This window comes from Schistocerca nitens, chromosome 10 (assembly GCF_023898315.1).
Source record: "Schistocerca nitens isolate TAMUIC-IGC-003100 chromosome 10, iqSchNite1.1, whole genome shotgun sequence".
Taxonomy (NCBI): domain Eukaryota; kingdom Metazoa; phylum Arthropoda; class Insecta; order Orthoptera; family Acrididae; genus Schistocerca; species Schistocerca nitens.
The window spans coordinates 153,680,931-153,695,841 of NC_064623.1; the positions used below are offsets into that span (position 1 = coordinate 153,680,931).

General features: G+C 43.7%; 1 protein-coding gene across 1 annotated transcript in view; it reads right to left on the reverse strand.

Moving 5' to 3' along the window:
• The window catches only part of LOC126210325 (uncharacterized), a 134,546-nt gene that overhangs the window by 90,756 nt on the left and 28,879 nt on the right, over positions 1-14,911 (reverse strand). The window contains exon 2 of the mRNA XM_049939527.1: positions 6,613-6,857. Within this exon, the coding sequence (XP_049795484.1) occupies positions 6,613-6,843 (231 nt within the window). The 5' untranslated portion in view covers positions 6,844-6,857. The remainder of the gene's footprint in view (positions 1-6,612; positions 6,858-14,911) is intronic.

Genomic DNA, 14,911 nt, shown 5'->3' on the forward strand with positions numbered 1-14,911 from the left:
GAAGGGAACGGGGAGGTATGCAACCAGGAAAGGAAAGAGACCTGCATGAGCTCGGGGTCCTGTGCTTGCCATGCACGTATCCACAAAAGAGTTGTGGGCCCCCTGGAGGGCCACTTGGTGACACCATCCTTTCTGAGACAGAAGTCATCAAATTTGAAATGACTGTCAATTTTGCCATCGGTGGCATCCTCATTTGACTGTCTTGTTCACTCTCTCCTCACCCCTATCATTCACAGGTAGCAGCTGGTGCAGTTGGTGATCCTCCACATTCTTGGCTTCTTCCTCCTCTTTCTCCAAATTTTGCAGTAGCTCCTTCAGCCTAGCACTTTCCCATCCATATAATGACATCTAAAATATGATACAAGGTGTACAACTTTGCTTCCGCAGTCTGCTGATAGGTGGCGACAACGGTAAATAGCGCTCAAAAGAAACAGATCGCATATATCAGGCAGTTAGCTTGGACCTCATTCAAACATTAGTCGATTTGTTTCTGCATCATAATGTTGTTCTTGATTGAAAATGTCAGTTTACTAGCCTAATTCTCGTAATTTGAGGAAGGTGTTACTATTTTGTTTCAATGTGAAGAAAACAGAGGCTGAGTCTCATAAAATGCTCTTAAGTACGTATGGTAAGGACGCTTTCAGTGAAAGAATGTGTCGTGAGTGGTTTCAATGCTTCAACAATGGTGATTTTAACGTCTTAGTCCGGCATAGTAGTGGAAGAGAGAATGTTTTCGAAGATGCAGAATTGCCGAGTGAAGACTCGCATCAAACTCGAGAAGAATAGGCACGATTAGTGGGAGTGACATAACAAGCCATTTCAAAACGCCTCACGGCTATGGGCATGATTCAGAAAGAAGGAACTTGGTCCCGCATGAACTTAAACCAAGAGACATTGAACGGAGTTTGTGAGTTCGTCAACAGTTGCGTCAGAGGAGAAAACGGAAGGTATTTCTGCATCGCATTGTGACCGGGGACGATAACCCTGAACACAAAAAATCATGGGGATATCCCGGCCATGCTTCCACGTCAGTGAACAAACCGAATATTCACGGCTCCAAGATCATGCTCTGCATTTGGTGGGACCAGCTCGGCATTGTGTACTATGAGGTGTTAAAACCAAGTGAAACAATCACAAGAGCTTGTTATCGAATGTAATTAATGTGTCTTTGCAGAGCATTAAAAGACAAACGGCTGCAATACAGCGAGAAGCATGATAAAGTGAGTTTGCAGCATGACAATGCTCGACCCCACGTAGCAAAAGAGGCCCAAACGTACTTGGAAACGTTAAAAATGTGAAGTCCTACTCCGCCTGCCGTATTCTCCAGACATTGCTCCCTCTATCACCTGTTTATATCAATGGCGCATGGCCTGACTGACCAACACTTCCGATCTCATGAAGAAGTCACAAATTGGATCGACTCGTGGATCGCTTCAAAAGATGAACAATTTTTTCAACGCGGGATTCGTACACTGCCCGAAAGATGGGAGAAAGTAGTGGCCAGCAATGGAAAATACTTTGCATGATACATGTGTAACCAATTTGTTTCATTAAAGCCTCAAATGTTGGGGAAAAAACGGCGGAAGTAAAGTTGTACACCTTGTATAATATGCAAACAGCAATACACTATAACTAAATAATTATAATATAATACAACAGACAAATACCAGTGGCCCAGTTATAAAACAATAACTGTTATTTACATGAGAAAGTTGTAATAATGTATTATGATACAATATTACAGGTCTACAAAGCACGTGTTTCTTACGTCTGGCACAGCAGTGTTCAAAATCCAGGCAACAAGCATGGAAAGGTGGGGTGCAGTAAACCCCAACAGAGAGAACGAAGATGTTTACCTGTCAACTTCCACAAATGAGGAAAACGCATGGAGCGCACTTGGGTAAATGCAACTGACAGCTATTCACAACCTCAGCAGTGCCCATGTTTCCATATCAGTGTTATACACGAAAGTACAGTCTGTGGGGATACTGCACACTGGCTTTCAGCTGGAGGGTTAAGAAAACATGATACATAAAGCATTAAAATGATAAACAGTTCACGATATCTGTAGATGGATGGCACACACAGCTTCCCTCATTTATGTTAACCAATAACTGGTGACACGAAGGAACTGTGGCTGCCAAGTTACATAAAATAAAATATTCCAAACCGGGCAAGCAGCAGACCCCATATGATGGCTTATTCACTGGGAAAACCAGCATTTTATCTAACCTACAAAGCCAACAATATGGCCAATTGTTGTGCAGATGTTACTAGAACAAAGGACGCGTTATAGTGAGAGTTTGCACATGCACAGTTGTGGATCTTTCCTACCAACACTAGCTTTTCTACATCCCTCCTCTCCTCAGCACAGCCCAACTCTGCACCTAGCAGCCCTGTCCTGTCTTCACCATAGTCCTGCTCGCTTTCACAGCAGCACATCACCTTCCCCCACCCCTACTCTGCTGTTCCCCCATCTCACCACCCCATGCCCCCCCCCCCTCCCTCCACGAGATTGCTGCTTACGTCAGATGCAGGTGTAGTCCAACAGTCAGGAGTGTTTGTCCAAAAGTTAAAAGTTTAGCAGTCTTTTTATTATGTTGAACTAAAAGCAATTTTTGGAAGGAAATGAAAATGAAATATTGCTGAACAAATGACTAACCTATGCAGAGTGTACGAAGAAATTCGTTCAGTTTTGTAACAAAAAAATGTTACATACTATTTTTTTTAGCAAACTTCTCCCTCCACCCTCCTATTTCACTCTGTACAGCTAAGTATTAACAACATGGGTGCCTGCAAAAATATACTCCTGGTAGCTACTGAAACTTGGGAAAAAAAATGCCTGAGAATCCCAAGTGTGAGGAGGAAGATGGTGTCAAGAAGATTTTAATAAATTATGGGGGGGGGGGGGGCAGCATACCATCACAATGACTTTTCTTTCCTTTCAGCTGAGCTGTATACCAACCAACAGCAGTAATTTAACTGCACTTTTAAATATTAAGTATTTTAAAATTTGTGATTTATATTAATGTCCGTTAATTCTTATAAAGAAGAAAACAGCAACCAGCCACTATTAATACTGCTATTTATTTAGATAAATAGTGCCGGTTTCAAACTGGCAAGTTCATCATCAGATGGCTGTTCACATGATTAGGGAAGGCGGGGACAAAGGTGTCTGCACTGGCATGTTTAGATGTTGGTCAAAAATAGATTTCATAATTGTAGCAAGACGAGAACAGTGCCCAGCTTTGTAGGCAGTGTGCTGCCTTGTCAGGCAAGGAAACCAAGAGTTTATAGTCAGTAATAAAGCGGACCTTGGAACCACACAAAAACTTGAAATTCCTGAAGAGCATAGATTATGGCAAGAGCCTCTTTTTCCACCTGAGAGTAATGCTTCTGGGCCACAGGGAGAGAGATTTAAAGCCAAAAACAACAAGTTGTTCAGAGCCAACAACATATTGGTGCATTAGACAGCGCCAAGGCCATACTGTCAGGCGTCAGTAGCCAAAAAGATGTGCTGATCCAGAGAGAACATAGCTAAACAAGAGGCCAAGAGTATTGTGGATTTCAACACTTGAAAAGCACATTCACAATCCGGGCTCCGGCAAAAAGGTACATTCTTGCACAACAAGGCATGCAATGGCTGAGCCAATGCAGCAGCCCCCAGCAGGAATTTATGGTAGTAGGCTACCTTCACTGGAAGGCCCGAAGCTGCTCCATGGACAAGGGGCAAGACATAGATGTGACAGCAGAGATGTGGTCTGGCAGAGGGCAAATTCCATCCCATGAGACCTCAAACCCGAAATAAACAATACAAGGATGAAAACACTGAGATTTCACGAAATTAAACCATAAGTCTGCAGACCATAAGACAGAAAACAAAGTGAGCAAATTTTTCATGTGACTGTCCATGGACGAGTCCCTGACAACAATATCCAGATAATTAACTTGCGACCAAACGGAGTGTTCAAAACCAGAACCCGCCAAGACTCTTTATCCACAGGAATCTGCAGATGCACTTCAGGCAAATCAATTTTAGAAAGTACAGGCCACTCGATACTTTCTCCAACAGTTCCTCCTGGTGTGGGGTAGGATACATATTCATGACTGACTGCATGTTGACAGTAACTCCGAAATCATCACAGAGGCAAAGTTTCCCTGACAGTTTCCGAACTACAGCCAGCAGAGACAAACATTCACTAGCCATAGCACACTGCACTACCTCTAGAGATTGAAGTCCAAACTATTCTGCTTTCACTTGACCTCTCAGGGTGACAGGAATAGGACGCCCACAACAAAAACGAGGCCGAGCTATGGATTTCAAAAAAATATGAGCAGAAAAATTTGTAGCACACCCTATACCTTCCAAATAACAAGTCCAAAAACTCCTCACACAGTGTTTCCAATTGAGAATACGGTACCTGACTGGACACACGGTGAACAGCGCCGGTGAAAGAAAATCCAAGTGCCTGAAATCCATCCATCCCAATCAAGTTCTCGAAACTGGCATCAGCAACCAATAAAAATGTAATGGAACAAACTACTCACTTGTAAGAGGCAAATACTGTACATTGTCCCACCGGTGCAATGTTCTGTTTGTTATAGCTTACCAGCTTCTGCATGACTGGTGTCAACGACAGCAAGCCTAAACTTTCATAGTTTTGAGGACGAATAACGACACTGCACCAGCTTTGTCACCCTGTAGCCGAAGCACTTGGTGGAAAACACTTAACGCGCAACTTGAGAAAGTCACAAGCACTGGAGTCACAAACTGTCCACATTCTATGTGACCTACGGTGAACAACACACAGAGGTGATGTGGCCTGCTCCTGGCAAGCATTACAAGTAGCCCAGCACTTACGGCACGCCATATGCTGCTCTGCGCATACTGGCAGCCGAATCAAGCCCACATGTGTGGTGAGACCACACTTGGCATGCACCCCCCCTCCTCCTCAATACATACACTAGTAGCACGATATAGTAGAAAGAACTAAGATAAATATGAAAAGTAACTTTGAAGCTTTGTCACTTTTGACATGTCTTACCCTATAAGATATATCAAACACAAATGTGGCAGTCAAATTTTAAATAATGACATAAACAGCTGGGCCCAAAATTTTCATCACACATTCCCACATATAACATAATTCATCTTGCGTAAAAGGAAATTCTTCTTGAACCATCATTTGCAATATTTTATCACTACCTGCTAGAAATGTCAACAGTTGTGATATCATGCTCGTCGAAAGCAGTTGTAGTTACGAAGTATTGCATAGTCTTCATCCTAAAGCCTTTGACACATATTGCTCTCAGCAGATGCTTGTTTGTGCACTGTGGTTTTTTGTTGCACATGGCACATTTTCTATGCAACTTAAATTTTATTTTCAAACGATGGAAACTCCAAGTAGGAATATCAACAATGTGGGAAAAGATAGATTGCTAATTACCGAAAAAAAGACATGTCAAGTTGCAGACAGGCACGATTGAAAGACACTCACATTCAGAGTGTGTGTGTATGTGTGTGTGTGTGTGTGTGTCTGTCTGTCTTTACTGATGAAGGCTGTGACCAAAAGCTATATGCAAGTGTCTTTTAATCGTGCCTGTCTGCAACTTTATGTGTCTTCTATATGATAAGTAGCAATCTATCCTTTCCTACATTGTTAAATTTTATTTTGGTGTTATCCTCTCATTTATGTTTTATTGCTATCGTATTATTCTGCATTAGTGAGTTCAAGTTAAATTCTTTGTTAGAGTACCAGTTCTTGCCAGTCAAAATTACAGAAATTTAACTGTACACTGAAACAATGAAAAATTCCCAGAGTTCTAAAAAATTCCTGGCAGTTCCCAGATGAAAAAACTCCCACATTTCCCAGCTGAAAATATAAACCCTAGAGAATTCATGAATATTCACTCAAGTATTTCTGAAGCAAGTTATCTTGATGCACGGAAGGTAAGCACAATTTTGCAATTATATTCAAAGCACACCATATGTATTATTAAAAGCAATTGCGAACGTGACATTTTGAGTTAACCATCTGAAATCGTAAGCTTACAAAATCACACCTATCCAACAAAATGATCAAGAAGTTAAGAAATAAAACAACAAACTATTCACCAAAGATATTTTTTTCATATCTGAATTGTGTTATGTTAATGCTGAAAATAAAAGATCTCAAATAGGAAAAGTCTCAACAGCTGAGCAAAATTCTGCTGGATATTAACAAAAACAACCTGTCAGAGAGAGTTCACAGTTCATATTCACAAAAAAGAACCAGCAGGAAAATCATACCGGTAGGTAATAGGAAGCAACAAAGATTGGGGGTTCTCCTTCAGACCTAGTCTGCACTGCTTAGGAACTTCTTAAACATAAGTTCAGCACAAAACACAGCTGTGCCAACTGAGATGGCGCAAATTTCCTGTAAACAGCGTGCCAAACAAAATGAACTCTTGTTACTCGGACACCATTTATAAAGGTGTCTATCAGAGGTCCACTTTCCACAATTTACAGGGTACCCTATCAGGTAATGGGAACATCACAACCTTTATTTGTTGCCATCCTACTATTGGTTGAGTTCACTTTTGCCAATTGTCACCCCCAGCAGGCTGCCATACCTTCTCGTCGAGCTGCCGGCAGCCGCCCTCAAGGGCGGCGACAGCTCGCTTCCAGCAGGTCCCGGACTGCGGCATGGATATCCTCTCCACAGCCTGACGGTACTGGTCTCTCCCCTCACGTTCCAGCTCCGAGAGAGCCACATCGCTGTGCAATGGCTCCTCAAAACTGGACTCCGACTGGCACCGACATGCCACCACCAGCAGCAGCAGTACAGAAGTTGCCGTTGCCATAGGGAATTTGTGATCTGCATTTCAAAAAGAACCTATGTAACAACTTCAACAAAACTTTCTTAAATCACAATTTCTATTAAGCAGACACACTGTAACCTACAACAAATTAACTCGGAATCATTATTTCGAGCAGTTCCAGAATTAGAATTCCATCTTCCAGTGCTTATTACACACTCGTCTGCCGTAACCTCACATTGTTGTCTACAAGTACCTTGATATCCTAACATCACCGGGAAAAATATTACGAGGAGGAAAAGATTAATGTAAAATAGTTCTACTTGTGATAAGAGCTGTGTTCAACGCTTAAAGCACAATTGTACTGAGGCAACAACCCAGCACGGTGCATGCTACATGGAGCAATTCGACTAGGCTGATACAAAACGAGCCTCAGATGGCACTGCAGCACAGTCTCTGCAAATTGTTGCCTGTCCGAGCTACCCAGTTGCCAACAAGAAACAATGTGTTACACCTCATCACCAGCTGTCGCCAGACTGTGGAGCTTTCACGTGTGACGTGAAGTGGACGATTGACAAAGCAATTTATTCAAGATTATGATAATTATAATGAAATAATAAGCAACCAGTTACGTAAAAGAAATCTAATCTCTTATCAATTTCGGGCACTTAGTACCCTTCTTCAGAAGGTTAAACCTACCGCATTATTTTAGAGTGTCAATAATAAAGTGAGTGAACTACATGACCATGGCGTTTTGATGTATGCACTTTATTATTGACACTTGAAAATAATACAATAGGCATAAACTTCTGAAGAAGGGCACTATGTTCCCAAAACTGGTAAAAAAATTAAATTTCTTCTATGCAATTTGTTGCTTATTATTTCATTATATACGGCTACAGTTGCTGAAGTTGAATAAAATACTATCATAATTCACGTAAGCTGTGGGACATAGAATGACTGACAACTAAGATAATCGATTAAAAAATAATAACCTGGGACAGCTTGCCAAAAAATATGGTCGTAGTGCTTTGGGAGTAAAGAAGAAAAAATTAAGAATTTATAGACAACTTTCCACTGCAAATGTATAAAAACTTACCAACAGTCAATAAAAATGGTACATCCCATGAGAAAGGAGGAAAACGGTTTGCATATGAGTTACTACACTGAAAGAAAAAAATTCGCAACACCAAGAAGTGCTCATTAATTTCAATACACCCAATAAATGACATCTAGTTCTCTGTAGATAAGGTCTAATACTGTGGGTACGGTTGAGGAAGCAAAGGAATAGTACAACAGTTGTACACGCCATGATTTTTGTTTGTGGTCATCGAGATACAATAATATCCAACAAACAATGTTGTGTACATAAACATTATGTACCTATCTGATATGTTTGTTTACCTATTTGCCGACAGACACTGCATTTGGTGCACCTGAGTTGTTCCCTGTTGTGATGTGGTATCTGCAGCGAACATTAAGCATTGCTACGACACACAACATGTGGTTCCTGCATGTCAGTTCCTTCGTGACACTGAAGTGTGGACATCGCTAGTATTGCTCCACGTGTGGAGATATCCATAAAAAAATGTGCTGCAATTGTAGCACTTACCCAAGCAGGTTCATCTATCTGCCAAATCGCGAAACAGTATAGTTTGTCTATAGGGGGAGTGCAGGAGACAACAGGTAGCAATATGGACATACCACGAACTGGACGACTTCGTGAAACAACTAAAAGTGATGATAAATATATCATAATTACCAGTAAGAGAAATAGAATCAAAACAAAGCCCCAAATTCGTGCAGAATTGGTAGAAATGAACATGACAACAACATCTGCTGCAACAGTAAAAAGGGGACTAACTGAAGCCAGCTTGAAAGGATGTGCCACGGCAAGAAAACCCCTTCTAAGGCCAATAAATAAGCGGAAGAGACTTGAATGGGCTAGAAAACATCATACTTGGACATCGGAAGAGTGGTCAAAGGTGTTATTCACCAATGAATAGAAGTTCGAGATTTTTGGAACCAGAAGGAGAATATTTATTCGGCGATTTGTAGGGGAAATGGTAGCCCAGCAGGGTGTTCTACCTACAGTTAAACACAGTGGAGGTTCTATTATGGTTTGGGGATGTTTTGCTGGAGATAGAGTTGGTGACATTGTGAAAATAGAAGGAAGTATGGATCAGAAGCAATACCACCGCATACATCAGTATCTTGCAATACGAAGTGGATTGTGCTTATTAGGGAAAGGATTCACCTTACAACAGGGTAATGAACATCGGTCGGCATACTGTATGAACTACACTGCATCAAAGGAAAAACAGAAAGTACTGAATGATATGGTATGGCCATCCCAAAGCCCCAATTGTAATCCCATTGAAATCGTCTGGGATGATAAGGACAGACGTATCAGGGAAGTTAATATATCCAGCAAGGAATGTCTCTGGAGTATTTTTTAGGATGTGTGGAATCATATAGATTCAAGAAACCTACAAAAACTGATTGACCGCATGCATCGAGTTTGTGAGGCAATCAATAAATCCAAAGGAGGAAACTTTGATGAACGTAAAATATAATATTTGTGATTATATTACACATGTGGAAGTTAATATAATTATATTTTGTGAGGAATAACATTTTATTTGTGTTGTAAATCTTAAATATCAGGGTGTATTGAAATTAGTGAGGGTAGTGTAGTTTTGTGACAAACAAAAATATGTAGGCTTGTTTCTACATCTGAAAGATGATGTCTATTAAAATTTCACGACAGCTGCATAGGAGTGGCACTAGTAGCGCCATCATGAGGATGCAAATCATGTTTGCTTTAAATACATGCTGTAACATTTGTGAGAAATAGTTACCTTTGAGATTGAATGTGGTGAGATGATGTTAGTCAAGACTGCCTTTAAGATGACAAAGGACATGTAAAAGGGCTACAAGAAACTGGATGTTCCTTCTGCAATAATGCAGAAAGGCTTGCAGGAATGAAGCCACTGTACACAATTGCTGGCAGCTGTAGTCAGGAGAATGTTTGGTCAAACAAAGACTGGGCTCCGGACAGCCACATGGCTCTACCGAGCAAAATACAGCATCTGCAGCAGCAGTCTGAGCAGCCATTGGCACCACAGATACACAACAAACTGTTACAAATTGGGTACTTCAAGGACAGCTCCGAGCCAGAAGCCCTGTAGCATGTAATCCACTGACCCGAAACCATTGCTATCTGTGACTTGTGTGGTGTCAAATGAGAGCTTATTGGAGGGTAGGGTGGAGGCCTCTTTTGTTTTGGGATGAAAGCTGGTTCAGCCTCAGTGCCAGTGTTGTGCTGCCATTAGTAACAGCATTCCATTGTTGCCCCCCCCCCCCCAAGAGGAACATTCACCCACATACCGCTATAACATAATCTATAGAGTGTTCACACATTTCCTTTGCCTGCTCAATCACCAGAATTGCCTCCAATCAACACATATGGGACAGCATTGGATGACAACTCCAGTGTCATTCACAAACAGCATTAACTGTCTCTGTACTGACCGAACAAATGCAACAGACATGGCACTCCATCCTACAAAGTGACATCCAGCATCTGTACAACAAAATGCATACATGTCTGCATTCAACATCTTGGCATTTACATCGGTTATTAATGTACCTGCATTTCATGTTCATGATCTTGCAATGTTAATCACTTAAACATGTTATCTAGACACATATATTCTTGAAATTTTATTACTGGATATTAATTATGTTTAGATTTTTATCCTGTCAAGTGTGAGACACAAAATGCGTGCAATGACACCACTCTGTGATTCCTTTCATAGTAACAATACAAATAAGCTCAACAAAATGTCTTGAAAGGGTTGGTTGGTTTAAAAGGGGCGGGAGAAGGGACCAAACTGCGAGGTCATCGGTCCCTTGTTCCCAGTAGAACAATTACACAAGGGAAAGAAGAAAACAAAGAAGACATACGGCATAATAACAGGAGAAAGGAAGAACCAGAAGAACCGACAGAAGGACAACAAACACTACAATGGACAAAACAGGACAAGAAAACCACAGAGAGACGCTAGAAAGAGGGAGAGGAGATTAAAAACAAGAAAGCTAAGAGAGAGAGAGAGAGAGAGAGAGAGAGAGAGAGAGAGAGAGAGAGAAGCCAGCCACTCTGCAACACATTAAAACCTCCATCCTAAGAGCCCTACGGTGGAGGACAATCAAATGATAAAACCCACCCTCATGAATAAAACGTAAAACTAAAGCTGCTTTTGAGGCACTGTCGCCCAACACCAAAGGTAGGGTGCTGGGAAAGTTAAAACTCTGCCACAGAGCAGCTAAAAGGGGGCAGTCCAGCAAGAGGTGGACAACTGTAATTTGGGAGCCACAGCGACAGTGAGGTGGGTCCTCTTGACAGAGGAGGTAACCATGTGTGAGCCACGTATGGCCAATGCAGAGTCGACAAAGGACAACTGATTTGTTGTGAGAAGCAAGCAAGGGAGAATTCCACTCATTCGCAGTCTCTTTAATGACACGCAGTTTGTTGTGCATACTGTTATGCCACTCCGTCTCCCAAAGCCGAAAAAACTTGCGGCGTAGGACAGAATGCAGGTCAGTTTCAGAGGTGCCCATCTCCAGGAGCTGTTTCCGTGTAGCTTGTTTGGCCAGCATGTCAGCAAGTTTGTTGCCTGGGACACCGATGTGTCCTGGGGTCCACACAAACACCACTGAACGACTGGACTGTTTCAGGGCAGAGATGGAATCCTGGATGTTTGCTGCCAAAGGATGGTGAGGGTAGCACTGGTCAACAGCTTGTAAGCTGCTCAGGGAGTCCAAACAGAGAAGAAACGACTCACCGGAACAGGATCGGATGTGCTGAAGTGCACGAGATATGGCCACAAGCTCTGCAGTAAATACACTGCAGCCAGAGGGCAAGGAATGTTGTTCAATATGGCCTCTGTGGACATAGGCGAAGCCAGCATTACCATCAGCCATCGAGCTGTCAATGTAAACAACTTCAGAGCCCCAGAGAGTGGCGGGGTTAACAGAGTCCTCAGGACCATGTCAAAGGTCCAAACGAAGCTTCAGCCGAGGTGTACACCTTGGAAGTGTATGTGAATGGACCTCAAGTAGAGGTGGTAAAGGGAAAGACTACAGTTTGGAAAGAAGGGATCGCATGTGAACCGCAATCATGAGCCCTGACCTGGGCCGTCGATGTGGGAGATGAACTGCCACGGGTGGGAAAAGGAGACGGTAATTCGGATGCTCAGGAGAACTACGAATGTGTGCAAGATAACGGGCAAGCAGTTGTGCACGTCGGATCCGCAATGGAGGGACTCTGGCCTCCACCGGGACACTTGTCACCGGACTCGTTCTAAAAGCTCCTATCACTAGGCGAACGCCACAGTGGTGCACTGGGTTGAGTAAACGCAATGCTGAGGGCGCCGCCAAACCGTAAACCAGACTCCCATAGTCAAGGTTGGATTGAACAAGGGCTCTGTAGAGCTGCAGCAGTGTACAGTGATCTGCATCCCAGTTGGTGTTGCTCAGGCAGCAGAGAGTACTGAGGTGCTGCCACCACTTCTGCTTAAGTTGAAGAAGGTGAGGTAGCCAAGTCAATCTGGTGTCAAAAACCAGTCCTAAGAATCGATATGTCTCCACTACAGTGAGTGGATCGTCATTAAGATAAAGTTCAGTTTCCGGATGAACGGTACAACGCCGACAGAAGTGCATGACACACGACTTCGCAGCTGAAAACTGGAAACCGTGGGCAAAGGCCCATGACTGCACCTGGTGAATGGCTCCCTGTAGGTGCCGCGCAGCAACACTAGTATTGGAGGAGCAATACGAAATGCAGAAGTCATCCGCATACAGAGAGGGGGAGACTGATGGCCCTACAGTTGCTGCTAGGCAATTGATGGACACCAAAAATAGAGATACACTCAATACAGAACCCTGCTCTCCTGAATACAGGGGGAACTATGGGAGGCACGTAAAAGTACGGAGCGACAGGAAGTTTTGGATAAAAATTGAGAGCGGGCCACGGAGACCCCAGTCATACAATGTGGCAAGGATATAATGTCGCCAGGTCGTGTCGTATGCTTTACGTAAGTCAAAAAAGGCGGCAAACGTGTTGGCATCTGGAAAAGGCTGTTCAGATGGCAGACTCGAGGGACACAAGATTATCAGTGGCAGAGTGACCCTGGAGGAAGCCACTCTGACATGGAGCCAGTAGGCCACGTGACTCCAGGACCCGACCCAAATGCTGACACACCATAATTCCAGCACCTTACGGAGAACGTTGGTGAGGGTGATGGGACGATAGCTGTCCAAAGCAAGCGGGTTTTTAGTGGGTTTTAGTGCCGGAATGATGGTGCTCTCCAGCCACTGCAATGGAAAGACACCATCGCACCAGATCCAGTTGAAGATGACGAGATATGACTTGTACTCAGACAAGAGGTGTTTAATCACCTGACTGTGGATCCAATCCGGCCCAGGAGCTGCGTTGGCGCAATGTGCAAGGGCGCTGAAAAGCTCTGACTCTGTAAATGGGGCATTATAGGGTTCACTGTGGCATGCAGTGAACGTGGAGACTTTCCTTCCCATCTGCCGTTTAAGGGTGCGAAAGACTGGGAGGTAGTTCTCCGACACAGAGGCTCGAGCACAGTGCTCTGCAAAGTGCGGCAGTTGCGTTTGTGTCAGTACAGAGCATGCCATTGATGTTAATGCAAGGGACAACTGTTGGGGTCTGGAACCCAAAATGATGTCTGATCTTCGTCCAGATTTGGGATGGTGACATATGGCACCCAATGGTCGACATTTACCTCTCCCAACAACCCCTTTACCGTCGTTTTATAAGCAGGCAAACATGGGCACGGAGTCGCTTCAGAATATTAGGTGCTCTATGGAAGGGTGCCACTTACGTCGCTGCAGAGCTCGCCGATGTTCTTTAATTGCCTCAGCGACTTCCAGTGATCACCAAGGGACTTTCTTTTGCCGGTGGCACCCTAGAGAACGAGGGATCGCATTTTCAGCCGCAGGAATTATCGTTGTAGTGACCAGCTCAATCACAACATGGATGGCACCACGTGGGAGAGATTCGAGGGTGACAGGAGTGGTGAAGGCTATCTAGCCTGCCTTGTTTAAAGCCCATCGGGACATGGTCATTACCACACAGGTCGTCATGTGCTCTCCAGTGGATAGATAGGAGTAGTCCTGGGCTGCAAATTGATAAATCAATGGTCAAGTAAATTTCATGAGCCACACCGAAATGTGTGGCGGCCCCAGTATTTACGAGGCAGAGGTTGAATCGGGACAGTAAATTTTCGATATTTCTGCCACAGCCAGTAAGCATGGTGCTACCCCACAAGTGGTTATGGGCGTTAAAATCTCCCAAAAGTAGAAAAGGTTTAGGGAATTGATCAATCAATGCGGCCAATATGTACAGGGGTACTGCACCATCTAGAGGGAGATATACATTGCAGACAGTTATTTCCTGTACCGTCCATATCCTGACAGCCACAGCTTCAAGAGGAGATTGAATGGGCACAGGTTCGCAACATACCGAGCTCAGGACATAATCGCAAACTCCACCTGACATTGTATTATATTCGCTACAGTTCTTGTAATATTCCCCTGTAGCTGTGAAAGGCAGGGGTCCACATTGCCAGAAACCAGGTTTCCTGGAGGGCTATGCAGAAAGCAGGTGTAAAGCTTGCCAGTTGCCGTAACTCAGCCAGGTGGTGGAAAAAACCGCCACAATTCCACTGGAGGATGATGTGACGGTGAGACTGGGAAGGCATTGAACTCTCAATGGGGTAGTCTACGCCTCACAGTCACCTGCTGCGACTGACTTATTTCCTGAACAGGCTATATCCAGTGTGTCTGAGGGTTTGGTGAGATCTAGGTCCTCAGCAGAAGCCAGAATCGTCACCTCATCCTCAGACGCAGAGCTTGTAGGCAGTGGTGGTGTGGGTGCCATCACAATTCCCTTGGTCGTTGGGGTCTTCTTTCTGGATTTCTCTCGCTCATCCTTTGGTTTGTCTGGCTGCGAGGGGGTCGCTGATTCAGTCTCCAGGACTGAGGATGATAATGAAGCTCTACGACCAGCTGCTTTTGGGCA